The sequence below is a fragment of the Palaemon carinicauda genome, chromosome 24, assembly GCF_036898095.1.
Source record: "Palaemon carinicauda isolate YSFRI2023 chromosome 24, ASM3689809v2, whole genome shotgun sequence".
Taxonomy (NCBI): domain Eukaryota; kingdom Metazoa; phylum Arthropoda; class Malacostraca; order Decapoda; family Palaemonidae; genus Palaemon; species Palaemon carinicauda.
Genome location: NC_090748.1, coordinates 71241097 through 71254950, shown reverse-complemented (window position 1 = coordinate 71254950; position 13854 = coordinate 71241097). Strand labels below are relative to the sequence as shown.

Genomic DNA, 13854 nt, shown 5'->3' with positions numbered 1-13854 from the left:
ATCATTACGATGAATAGAATAACATCAACCGTACATACTTTTGAATATTCTTTATAAGGACATTTCTTTGTTGTAAGTATTATGATAATATTTCCTACCAGTTAATTGCCAGATCCCATTACCTGTGACATGTAGAAGCAAGTACATTTTTCAAAAAACTAAATGTTTCAAATGACTTTCCCTTTTTCTATTATGTACATTCGTCTGTGTGTATTTCCAAAAGCTGTCATGGGTGCTGAACTGATGGACGACCGAGAGAGGGCAGAGTTTGGTGATTCAACTTCTGGAGTCTCAACCTCATTCTCTTCAGAAACTACAAGTGGTGCCTCAAATTCAAGAACACTGACAACTAATATGACGACATTAGCGTCCGAATCCCCAGTTTCTACAAGTACAACAGAAACCCCCATAACAACTAGCAGTGATACAACTGTGATTTCTACAGAATCTACATGGACAACAACCACATCAGTCACCACAAATGAAGGTAAGCATGCTTAAGACAATAGTTCTTCACCTTCACCATTAATCCTCTGATATGTCAAATCATAAAGCAGAATAGGATCGTGGGGAGAGGCAATACTTAAGCAAAGCAACCTTGCTTTGCCTGGGTTGAGTGGATTTTTAGTTAGAAGTATAAGGTTTAAAATAAACTATCCTCAAACTCTTGTTGTATGCTCCATCTTATACTTAGAAAGAATTGGTGCAATATGCCCCTACATAAGAGCAAAATACATTCAAAGAATAGTATGTTAAGTTAAAAAATCCTCAATTTTGAAATGATTAACTTTAACATCCAGATCATTACCCCAAACACCTTAATCCTCATTACTTTCAGTCAGATGATGTTGTTACCCTACTAGCAGTGAGCTAGCCTATACATGTATCAAGAATTGTTACAGCTGTATTTTCTGATAACGTACATTCAAAAGAAGTTCATTCATCTGCATTAGTTTATCCAATGAAATTTGTCAATAATTGCCAATACAGTTTATTATCTTTGAAAGTTATGTAGGGGCTTACCACGCTTTGATTTGGTTGAGGTGATTATGTAGTCAGTAGTGTTAGGTGTGAAAATAGTAATCATATTCAAACTTTCATTTTCCATTATTGATGAAATATAATTCAAATAAAAGGGAAAGAAAGGATGTGCAAGGGAGTAAAACAATTAATAACTTTCACTGATTTAATAACAATAGAAACAGAAGAAATAGAAAGTTCGTCTGATTCAAGAACATTTACAACTGCGGTGACGGCATTAGCCTCCGAATCCCCAGTTTCTACAAGTACAACAGTAACCCCCATAATGACTTGCAGTGATACAACTGTGACTTCTACAGAATCTACATGGACAACAACCACATCAGCCACCACAAATAAAGGTAATCATCCTTAATTCAATCGTTCTTTACCTTCACCTGTAATCCTCTGATGCGTCAAATCATAAAGCAGAATGGGATTGTGGGGAGAAGCAATACTTTAGCAAAGCAACATTTCTTTGCCTGTGTTGAGTGGATTTTTTAGTTAGTAGTATAAGGTTTAAATTAGATTACCCTACTCAAACTCTTGTATGTTTTACATTTGATGAAATAAACATCAAATAAAAGAGAAAGAATTGTTGTGCAACTTAAGTTAAAAATCCTTTCATTAGTTACGTAACAGTGAGCACAGGAGAAAGAGCAAGTGCATCCAATCCAACATCACTTGCAACTACTATAATGACAGCTTCAATAAGTGCATAAATAACCACAACAACAATGGACATCGTAATAACTGGGACGGCTACTGAATCTTCACAGATTCATCAGCCACCACAAATAAAGGGCTGTTGAGTTCAACCATTCATTACATTCGCAATCAAACTCTGAAGCATCAAGAGAAATAGAACGTTCATCTGATTTAAGAACACTTACAATTACTATAATGACATTAGCCTCTGAATCTCCAGTTTCGACAAATGCCATATAGCAGAATGAGAGCTTGTGTAAGATCATTACCAAATTAAATCAAAAGACTCATTAAAACATATACTGTAGATAATTAATGGCAAGAAATATATGCAGTTATAGTTTTGTAAAAATATGAATGTGGAGAAGAAAGTAAAAGATGTAATGTGGTAACTGAACCAAGTTGACATTTTATGATGAATCACAGTATGTAATGATAGTAATAACTTTCCCGATAAGATCCAGACCACAGGTAATACCAACAGATTTTGTTCAATTGGTTAACCATAAGGACTGAATACAGGAACCTTGTACCACATGAATGTAAGCATTGTATTGTAATTTACCTAGCAAAAACAAAAATGTCTTGCCTCCATCTACAGCTACAAGACATCCTGACATATAATATAGATTCATTGTGATATAGAGTCTTAATAATCATCATAATCATCTACTGAATAGGCTGAAGGTACATTCGTACACCCACTATCACATCTACATGCCTCTGTGCATGGAAGCAGAGCCCTTCTTCAGCTGCACCTTCCCCACATCCTTTTTCTTGCAACTGCACATTCTTAGATCAAGTTCAGTGTCTGGTGCAGGTTTCTTGTTCATAGGTTTCGTACTGATACTTTCAGTGCCATCTTTCAATAACCCATTTCCAGTTGGAGATGGGGAAAGATTTCCAATAAGTACATGTTTCCAGATGTAATGCTACAGTACAAAATGAAGGAAGTCATCTAATGGCCTGACATAATAAAGAGAAATCAACATAGACATACAGCTTATCACAACCTGTACCATAGCTCACATACAGAGGATACTCCACTACAAAATAATACCTAAATTTGTCTCAAAATGCTGAAAGCAATATTATTCTTGTCGATGTGAAGGAAAAAAAAATTCATGATAGCATAAAGTCGCAAAAAGGTATAAACAATCTTTCCTTTATACCTGTTGATTCTGATCTTAATTTGTCGGACAAGAACTTACGGTCTATCAAATTTCTTATTCCTGATCTAGATATTAATTTCTGACACCGTCGTTCAATTAGTTTGTTATGCATGAGATTTTTAAAAATTCTGACCCTCCTTTACATTCAGAACTTTCCGGAGTATACCACCCTGAACGTAATAATAGATATACATTTAATTCTTATAGGAAGGCCTTCTCCATCATGATGGTCAATACTACACAGTATTCTAGGAGTTTCATTCCAGCTATGACCAAGCTGTGGAATGATCTTTAAAAGCTCAAGTTTACAGCAAACGTTTTTATGTTGAACAGACTGACATAAGTCTCTCTTTATAGTTTACATATGAAAGATCTGTTTTAATCTTGTTACTGTTCTTAAAATGTTTTATTCCAATTTCTATTCATTTTCATACAGTTTATTAATTTCCTTATTTCCTTTTCTCACTGGGCAAATTTTGCCTGTTTGAGCCCTTGGGCTTATAGCCTCCTGCTTTTCCAACTAAGGTTGCACCTTGGCTAATAATAATAATAATAATAATAATAATAATAATAATAATAATAATAATAATAATAATAATAATAACACTTCAAACAAAACCAAAGTCTTTTTACACAGCATTCAGTATGAATCCTAAGATGACCCAGCAGAGAATCCATTAATAAATATGTGCATCTTAACACCGTGTAAGGTAATACTTAAAAGGAAAAATTAAAAATTGTCAAAATGAGATCATCAACTTTTGGCAAGTATTGTAACGATCTTTAGAAGCCTTTATTACCATGACCAATGAACATAGTTCAACTAAGTTCGTTCATATAGTAAATTACAGATTCTGAGGGGGGTGACATGCAGTCGTAGGTTTGTATTTGCAGACATATTTGTTTTGAGTGATTATGAGGTTAGTGTTGGAAAATGGCCTGCTTAACCTTATGGCCCACTTGGAGAGCTTCACTGCCACCCTGGTGCTTACTACCAAGGATCAAGGTACCACTTTTGGTAGTTCATAATTGTTCACATCATGGAGTAAACGGAACCATATTTTCAGAAACAAGGTGGAGCCCTGAAAAGGTAACGGCATATATAAGTAACTTGAAACCTGAATCTTTCCATTTATTGTCCATGTAATCTTTTATCCTTCCTTTGACATTATATCTTCTAAACAATAAGTTTCACAATTTATCAGCTTTTCATGAGCTACGCTTTCAGTGTGCGACAATGTGCACAGTTTCAAGCTTTTAAAAGATAAGTAATAAAGATAAATATTTCTCACTGGTCTAATATAGTAATTTAATTTTCTTATTGTCTATATATATCTCTATGCTATTGAAGTTTTGTTTTGACTTTCAAATACTAAATATTATGAGGCCTTTATAAATGAATTCCCTTACATAATTACATAAATGTGAAGCCTTTGAAAAACTTATTTTCATGATTAACATGTCTGTTTATTCGGCAGCAGAGTGCGTAGGGCCTTTTCAGATTTTGTCATGCATTGGCTGCTTCCACGTCAGTAGTGAGAAAAGTACCTGGGAGGTTTCGAAGACGAGTTGTGAAAATCTCAATTCGTCACTTTACGTCGCCAAGTCTGAAGAGAAATTTCACAAGCTTCGCCTTTGCCTGAAGCAGCGCTCTAGTTGTAAGTCATCCACGGTCTATCTTATTGTATAATTTGAAACTATACATTTGACCTAAAGTCTACATTATAATGTACAAACTTTCAGAAATGAATAATCTTATCTGCTTTTTCTGGTTGAAAATATGCTCTATTTATAAATCCCATTTTTTAAACTCAAACGATTTACAATTGAATTTACATATTGAGAGCCATACTCATATGATTATAGCATGCCATTCTTGTTTTATAGATACTTAGATTGGGGAAGTGCTAGTAGGAGAAGTCTCACCTTTCTCACCAGACGCCAGGTAGGCCTCCAGGCCTGTCAGTCGTCCTGCTTCAAGAACTGTCTCCATTCTTGGCGATCCTCATAGAGCCTCATCTCATCAACTTCCCGCAAACTGAAGCCTCTCCTCTCTACTCCTCTCTCTATGTTTTGTAGCCATCTCAGTTTTGGTCTTCCTACCGGTCTCCTTCCTTCTGGTGTCCATTCCAAAAACCTTACAGGATATCGCTCTTCCTCCATTCTTTTGACATGTCCAAACCATCTAAGCTGTCCTCTCTCCACAAAATCCAGAATCCCCTCCACTCCCAGTTCTCTTCTAATATCTTCATTTCGTAGTCTATCCAGTCTTGTCACACCTTTTATGAGTCTTAAGGCTTTCATTTCAGCTGCTTGGAGTTGGCTTCTAGTTCTTGATGTTAATGTCCATGATTCATGGCCATAAGTCAATATTGGTCTTAAAATAGCTAGGTATATTATGGTTTTCACTTTGCGAGGTATGTTTCTGTCTTTCATTAGTGGGTAGAGCAGATACAAATTGTTACTAAATTTCTGAACTCGGGTAGTTATTTCCAGTTTTGGATCGTTTTGGTCACAAAACTCCACTCCTAAGTATTTGAAATTTCTACACTGTTTCAATGTATGACCTTCTAATTCTACATCTACGTTGTTTGGTGTTCGTGATAGGTGCATAATCTCTGTCTTATCCTTGTTGATCCGCATTCCATTTGCTGTTAAGATCGCATTCCAGTTGTTGACGTTTTCTTGGAGAGCTTCTGCGTTGGGGGCTATCATTGCGTGGTCATCTGCATACAGAAGGTTGATGATCATATCTTCGGCTTCGTCCTCGCCTCGTTCCCTCATACATTTGTCTAGGAACAATATAAAAAGAAGTGGAGAAAGGACGCTGCCCTGTCTTACTCCTGATTTAATTTCAAACCAATCTTCATTCTCTTGATATGTTTTTACTCTGGATTTGATGTTTTGATAGGTGTTATAAATTGCTCTTATAAGTTTCTCAGGGATTCCATAGTAAGGGTCTTTTAGGGCATCCCATATTTTCATTCTTGGTACTCTATCAAAAGCCTTTTCTAGGTCTATAAAAGCAATATATCTGTCCCTGTTCCATTCCCAGCTTTTCTCGAATATCATCTTGAGTGAAAAAATCATATCGGTTGTCCCTCTTCCTTGCCGAAAACCACTTTGCCATTCCCCCAGCTTTGGTTCAACATATCCTCTCAATCTGGTTTCAAGTATTCTTTCATATACTTTAAAAGTGTGTGACATTAGGGATATTCCTCTATAATTGCTGCAATTTGTCTTGTCACCTTTTTTATAGATTGGGCATATTAGATCTCTTCTCCAGTCTTCAGGTGGTATTTGTCCATTCCAGAGTATGTCGATTAGTTCCAGCAGCCAAATGACTCCATCCTCACCCATGTTTTTAAGGAGCTCTGCAGGTATTGTATCCACTCCAGGGGCCTTACCATTTCTCATCCTCTTGAGGGCACTTTTTACTTCCTGTGTCGTTATGTCAGGTTCTGCATCCCCAACCACATCAAATTCTACATGTTCTTCAAGGTCATCATTTTCATTGTTTAGTAGTGTTTCAAAGTGATGCTTCCATCCTAATTCAATTTCTCGGGGTTCGGTTAAAATTGTCCCATCCATAGGGTCTTTGATTACATAAGTGGGTGGTTGGCTTCCCTTTCTATAGTTTTTAGCAGTGCTATATATGAGTTTTCTAGTACCTTGGAGATCATTTCCTAGGTCTTCTCCTATTCTTTCCCACGTTTCTCTTTTTGTTTGAGCTTTTATTCTTTCTGTTTCTCTCAAGGCTTCTTTATAATTATTGTGATCTTCCAAGCTCAAAGTTTTCATCCATTTTCTGAAAAGTTTCATTTTATTTGTAACAGCGGACTTAAGTGTGGGAGTCCACCAAGCAGTTTGTTTTTTCCTCCTACCTCGAACTCTTTTCTTCTGCACTGTATTATTAGCAGCGCCTACTACAGCCATCTTAAAGTGTCTCCATTTTTCATTTGGGTCGTTGCTCTCCTGTTGCATTTGTTTAGCTCTACTGATTTCGTTTTGATATCTAACTAAGCATTCCTCTTCTCTCATATTCTCTAGGATAAATCTTTCTCTCACTTGGCTTTTAATTGGTTTAGGTTTCACTGTCTTTAATTTAATTAAGAGAAGCCTGTGATCTGAATCAAATGACACAGAGAAGTAAGGAGAAGAATACTTTTAAACTGAAGTGTCTCCTTGGTCCTGTAGAGGATCAATTTTTATATATTTTTATTTATTTTTTCGTTTGCCAAATCCTGAGAGAGAGAGAGAGAGTGTGTGTGTGTGTCAGCGAGCGAGAGGTAGTTAGTGTATTGATTGTTTGTTGTGAGAAAGACTGTTGGTATAAATGAGGTTGTTGTTTATGTTTTTAGCTAGGTTAGGAAAGTTGTGAATGTCTTGGGTGAACGTTCTTTTCGATTTGTCTGCAGCTAGAGGCAGTTGTGTGGTTTGAGTCCTGGATTGACTATATTTTTTACCAGCGTGGAAGTGTTTTGTTTATTTCAATAATTAAGTACAATTTATTTATCTTTGTTTGGAGTGATTCTGAATAATAGAAAGTTTATTATTTATCTTTGATTATAGTGTGATAGTTTAGTTAGCTAGGAGTGTTTGTAAGGGCTTTTTTTCAGGCCGTGATTCCTCCTTGGAGTTACTTATTCCTTTGGAGAGATTTTAACTTGTATGTGGAATTGATTGTTGATGACCTGGCTTATCATAAGGAACTGGATACGACTACTCAGATTTAAATAAATGTTGATGACCCGGACTGAATGAGCCTTCGATTGATGATGATGATGATGATAATGATGATGATGATATCCAGGACCCCAATCAGGGAGGTAGGTGTGGCAAATTGCCACACAGTGGATTGTTAAGCACAAAGCTGTGGTAGTGAGACGTGAAAGACAGTTCGGCTTGTGGGTGGACGACAGTGTTGGTGTCCCTTAATATATATGAACACATATTTATTTTGGTATTGGTGTGTGGTTAATTTTAAGTTTTGTTATTGTTTGCTTTTGTGTTTATTTGAATGGTGGTTATTGTATATTTAGTGTAAAGTTTTTGAATGCAGCTGATTCTAGTTTTAAGTGTTAGTTTGTAAGAAATATAGTATTAAGGTTATGTTTAGTTTTTACCTTTTGTTAGAGTCTGGTTTAGATAACGTAAGTTGAAAGTTTGTTTGGTTGAGACAATTGTCAGTAAGTGTGATTCAGGGTGTGGGGCTTGTTTTGAAACATCCCGCCACAGTCCCAGTGGCAATAAAAATCTCTGAATCAAATAAATCCTGTTTTTTCTCGTCATATTTCATTATATCATCAGTCTTCGTAGTGATCATGATATATTGGAAATATAACAAAATATGAGATTATTTTTTTTTTTCACTTGCTGTATTTAATAACGATTTGTATGGTATTGATTATAACATTGATAAGAATAAGTACCTTTAAAGCCTTAACGATAATGTGGAACTGAGTTCTTTCATTGAATTGTTTTGAATATAAGATAATATCGGTAGAGAATTATTGGGTCCTTTGACTGGCCTGATGGAACTACACTGGATTCCTCTCTGTCTTTGTCTTTTTTTTTCTTTGCTTACACATATACAGAGTAGTCTGGCCTATTTATTCCGCATTCTCCTCTGTGCTCATACACTTGACAACACTAAGATAACAAAAAAAATTCTTCACTCAATGGGTTAACTACTGTTCTGCAATTGTTCATTGGCTACTTTTCATTTGGTAAGAGTAGAAGAGACGCTTTAGTTATGGTAAGCAGCTCTAATAGGACACAAAAATTAAACCACTGTTATTTAGTCGTGGGTAGTGTCATAGCCTCTGTACCATGGCTACACTTCCGCTGTCTTGGGTTAGAGTTTACTTGGCTATTTTCCCTGTTGGAGCCCTTTGGCTTCAAGCATTCTGTTTTTCCAACTAGGGTTGTAGCTTAGCTAATAATAATAATAATAATAATAATAATAATAATAATAATGATGATAGAAAATGGTAGCAATGAAAATGATATCCGTTGATACTCTAAATGGTAAAAAGGAAAATGGAATTATGAGGGCATTTTATATCTGTTTGACGACCGTTTAACTCGTAAGTTTCTGCCTTTATTCTGAATTATATTCCATTATGAATTTCTCTTTCCACCTAACCGTTTATTCTGTCTCTCTTTCTCTATTATAAAACTAGTAGGCCAGCCTTACACGTACACACACACACACACACACACACACACACACATATATATATATATATATATATATATATATATATATATATATATATATATGACACATGTATTCTTATGAAGCCAGCCTACATTAAAGTATAATATTTTCTTCACATACTATATTTCTGTGTTTAAGAAATGTATAGCCAGCTCTTAACGTGAGTTCCACTTATGTAGGATTAAGTATACATACATACATATATATATATATATATATATATATATATATATATATATATATATATATACACACACATGTATTCTTACGAAGCCAGCCTACATTAAAGTATAATATTTTATATATATATATATATATATATATATATATATATATATATATATATATATATATATATATATACACACACATGTATTCTTACGAAGCCAGCCTACATTAAAGTATAATATTTTCTTCACATACTATATTTCTGTGTTTAAGAAATGTATAGCCAGCTCTTAACGTGAGTTCCACTTATGTAGGATTAAGTATATGTGTGTAAATTACATAAGACTTCATTCATTTAGTTATATTTCCATTCAGTTCCATATATGTAAATTTACGTAATTTTAAAGAATTAAATTTTCATTTCACGTAGTTTTGTTACGAAGCCTTATGTAATTTTGTTAAAAGGTATGCTGTAATGCAAACATGCTAGGGATTGCATAATTTTTCCACGTGCTTGGAAGTTGCAGGAAGGTTCTATACTTGAACTTTTTTTTTTTTGTGAGAGGATGTGGGCGAAGTTAGCTGAGAGTGTTGCCTCGTTGTGCAACGAATATACCCCTTCTTCAAACTGCCAAATGGGCAACCTGACGTTGTAAGAGGCCGTTTACACCATACCCCCCACGCTACGAGAATGATTAACTAGAAGTTTCTAGAATGAATTAAGATGATATATATAAGGGTCTAGCAATGCATAGGAACCAGAGATCTAGTCTGTCCCTCTGAAAGAGACAACATCCACCAGTCCTCTCTTCAGCATCTATCCAGACACTGCGTATTTCCTCTCCAACGTGAATAGTGTTTTCCTCTCAAATGTAAAATTTATTTAATATTTTTTTATGACTGGCCGTGTGAGATTTGGTTAAAAAGTGAAGTGTATTTATTTTTACTTAAACATCCGGTATCCTTGTGTTGAGCCCAAAGGATGTAAGAGTAACAGTTACGTATAGGTAAGTGTAATTATTGTTTATTTACTATAGTGTCAAAGTATCAATATTTTTTCATAAAATGTTGAAACTAAACATTTACACGAATTAATTTCTAGTTAATCACGTCATTGTATAATTCTTGAAGTTTCAATTTTGTATTAAGTCTAAGGTCTAGTTCAGATTTGAATTTCGAGTGATTTAGTTTTGGTATTATTTTTTTGAATTGTTATTTTCATATATATATATATATATATATATATATATATATATATATATATACATATATATATATATGTATATATATATGTATATATATATATATATATATATATATATATATATATAAATATATATATATGTATATATACATATATATACATATACTGTATATATATTTGTAAAGTTTGTATTATTTCGATCACCAACTATTATTTCTGTACCTGCTCGTATCCCATGACTAAGAACCGAAATAAGAGGTTGATTTAAGAATAGTTCCCGTTAAAAGTAAAGTAATCACTCCGATTTTGTTTTGGGTGTAACGTAACGAAACCTTTAGATATTCAGTGTTCATATATATTATCATCTGGGAGTTGCGTATTATTCTTAGAGCTCGGAGGTATTCTCTTGCATATCAGATTATATAATATAAAGAAGGTGAGTTTTGGAGCTCGGGAATTTACATAATTCGCTAGTCGTAATAATATATATGCTGTATATGCACATGCATATATACACATGTATATGTGTGTATACATATATATGTATATATATATATGTATATATATATATATATGCATATTTATATTTACATATATGTATATGTATATATTTATTTATTTATATACTTAATATATATTATATGTATGTAGAAAAAGTTTGCATATGCATACAGTATTTATGTTTATATATACTATATATATATATATATATATAGATAGATAGATAGATAGATAGATAGATATAGTGTAGATATATATATATATATATATATATATATATATATATATTTATATATATTTATATTAATACATTCTCTTAACGACCTCGGGATCAGAGCCCCAGGCGAAATCACACAAAGACTATAGTACCTGGCTGGCCAGGTTTTGAACCTTGGTCCAGGATACTTGTATGACATTGACCATACCACTTAGCCACGGAGAAAGATAAAAGTCAATGACAATTTTTCTGTACATATACCTGTCAAATTCAGTATAGTATCTGACTGGCCGTGGTTCAAAACCCGGCCAGTCACATACTATAGTCTTTGACTGATTTTGCCTGTGGCTCTAATCCCGAGGTCGTTAAGAGAATCCAGGCTTTAATGTGATAATATATATGGCTTATTTGAAAAATGAAAAACGCGTTTAAATGTGCAAAATTTATCATATATATATATATATATATATATATATATATATATATATATATATATATATATATATATATGTATATATAAATATATATTACTCATGTTTTAGGCTGGTAAAAAGTAAATAAGATTCCATTCCCTACTTTTATTTTAGCTATTAGTCTTATAAGAGTACTCCTCCTATCACCCAAAGCCAGGAGATTTTCAACCAGCTTGGTGGCGGCAGTAATCTTACTCAAATGAATGATGAAAATATCCTGTATTGGACGGTTTCCCTTTCAAACATTTTGCTGACTATTTTACATAATCCTAAAAGTCATTTTAAATGCCAGAACCAAATTCTCTATGTTTGAATATGTGAAACCAAATACTACTGTATATATGAAAGATACATAATGGATAGAAAGTGAACTCTTACAACAATAACGTATTTGTAATAAATTCCAGGAGCACTGGGTGTGGATATATATATATATATATATATATATATATATATATATATATATATATATATATATATATATATGTATATATATATATATGTGTGTGTGTGTGTGTATATGTATATATATACAGATATATATGTGTATATATATATATATATATATTTATATATATATATATGTGTGTGTATGCATGTGTGTCTCCATGCACAATATTAATATATGCCGGTTTTTGCATGTATATATATATATATATATATATATATATATATATATATATATATATATATATATACACACACACACATATATTTATACAACAACAACAACTGCAGAAGTTTCTAGTCCACTGCAGGACAAACGCCTCAGACACGCCCTTATTCATGTTTGGGGTTTGTTCAGTTTTCATCACCACGCTGGCCACCGCGAATTGGTGATGGAGACAGCAGTCTGATCGCTCACAGCAAACCAACCTAGTATGGGTGGTCCTAACTAGTACAGCTTTGCAAGCCACACAAAACCTTTTCCTACTTCAAGGTATCCACGTCCAGAAAGGGGAGGGGTGTATATATATATATATATATATATATATATATATATATATATATATATATATATATATATATATATATATATATATATATTTATGTGTGTGTGTGTGTGTGCGTATGTATAAAATTGCTCAATCGTTCAAAATAAAATACTAAGATCGTTCTATATTGTTTCCATTCTTTCACAGCTGACGACATATATGTAGGTGTAAAAAATCGTTTTTGGACGGGTGGACGCAAAGTCACTGAGTGGGCTTCTGGACAACCAAATGACCCTGTCCCTGCTTGTGGCAGAATGAAGTATTTGTGGGAGTACAAGCTTGCAGATTGGAAATGCCATGAAAAGTATCATTACCTATGTGAGAAAGAGCTTACCACTGCCATTGCAGATGGGTGTACAGGTAGAAATTTTTACTCATCAATTGCAGTGTAACGTTTATGAATAAATTAGAAAGACTAAGACGTTCTCCTGAAAATATGAGAAATGTGCATATATCAATAATATACTGTAAATATATGTTATAGAAAGCATTATAAATTGACATAAATTTTCTAAAACACCACATACGTATTGTTTCAGCCGATCACCAGGAGGAGAATGATCGATAAACACAATGGTTTGGTTAGGCTACAGCTTTTGAATAGTCTTCAAGATAACTCTTCACCGGATCACTTCCCTGATTGACCAATTCAGATGTTTTCAGCACATTTATATCAACCTACCAGACGCACCTCCGAAATCTTCAACAAAAATTTCAGTCCCAAAACTCTTCTGTAGCAAATATGAATCCCAGAAAAGACATAGATACCGAATTCCTGCATGTACATAAAACCAGCCTTTGTGTGCTCATTCATTCCATGCCATTTTAATATCTCAAAATCTTTTTTTGGTTACCAAAATAGATACAAGTCTTTTGAAAAGTCTTTTTGTATATTTTCCCAGGAGAATAAATCTCCCAGCCACAGACAAGAAATGGCAGCTTTAAATTCGATCCTGAAATTTATTAAGAATATTTTCCATGGAAACGCAAATGGACACCCTTATCCCCAAACCATCGAGCAACAAAATAGCTGAAACCCTGTATCATCTGCAGACATAATACAGGCTATCAAGAGCCTTAATAGAGATTCCCTAATGATATATTTCCATTAGTAGTGCTAATATAAAAAGAAACTCCATTTCTTTTTATGAATGACAAGTGTGTTTTTTCACC

General features: G+C 33.7%; 2 protein-coding genes across 2 annotated transcripts; both read left to right on the top strand.

Moving 5' to 3' along the window:
* Window positions 1-228: 228 nt before the first annotated feature.
* Window positions 229-1968, top strand: LOC137618430 (uncharacterized). Its single transcript, XM_068348597.1, has 3 exons — window positions 229-487; window positions 1200-1382; window positions 1871-1968. Exons 1-3 carry the CDS (start codon window positions 229-231, stop codon window positions 1966-1968), a joined length of 540 nt encoding a protein of 179 aa, XP_068204698.1.
* A 1847-nt stretch (window positions 1969-3815) lies between these two features.
* Window positions 3816-13073, top strand: LOC137618428 (uncharacterized). Its single transcript, XM_068348596.1, has 3 exons — window positions 3816-3906; window positions 4379-4558; window positions 12829-13073. Exons 1-3 carry the CDS (start codon window positions 3816-3818, stop codon window positions 13071-13073), a joined length of 516 nt encoding a protein of 171 aa, XP_068204697.1.
* The last annotated feature ends 781 nt before the right edge of the window (window positions 13074-13854 follow it).

What these genes read in the sequence shown, in the direction of transcription:
- LOC137618430 (XM_068348597.1), top strand. Translation starts at nt 229, where the DNA reads ATGGGTGCTGAACTGATGGACGACCGAGAGAGGGCAGAGTTTGGTGAT. An exon ending in ATCAGTCACCACAAATGAAG is followed by an intron (nt 488 to 1,199) that starts GTAAGCATGCTT and finishes TAATAACAATAG; the next exon opens with AAACAGAAGAAATAGAAAGT. An exon ending in ATCAGCCACCACAAATAAAG is followed by an intron (nt 1,383 to 1,870) that starts GTAATCATCCTT and finishes CAAACTCTGAAG; the next exon opens with CATCAAGAGAAATAGAACGT.
- LOC137618428 (XM_068348596.1), top strand. Translation starts at nt 3,816, where the DNA reads ATGAGGTTAGTGTTGGAAAATGGCCTGCTTAACCTTATGGCCCACTTG. An exon ending in GCTTACTACCAAGGATCAAG is followed by an intron (nt 3,907 to 4,378) that starts GTACCACTTTTG and finishes TTTATTCGGCAG; the next exon opens with CAGAGTGCGTAGGGCCTTTT. An exon ending in CCTGAAGCAGCGCTCTAGTT is followed by an intron (nt 4,559 to 12,828) that starts GTAAGTCATCCA and finishes ATTCTTTCACAG; the next exon opens with CTGACGACATATATGTAGGT.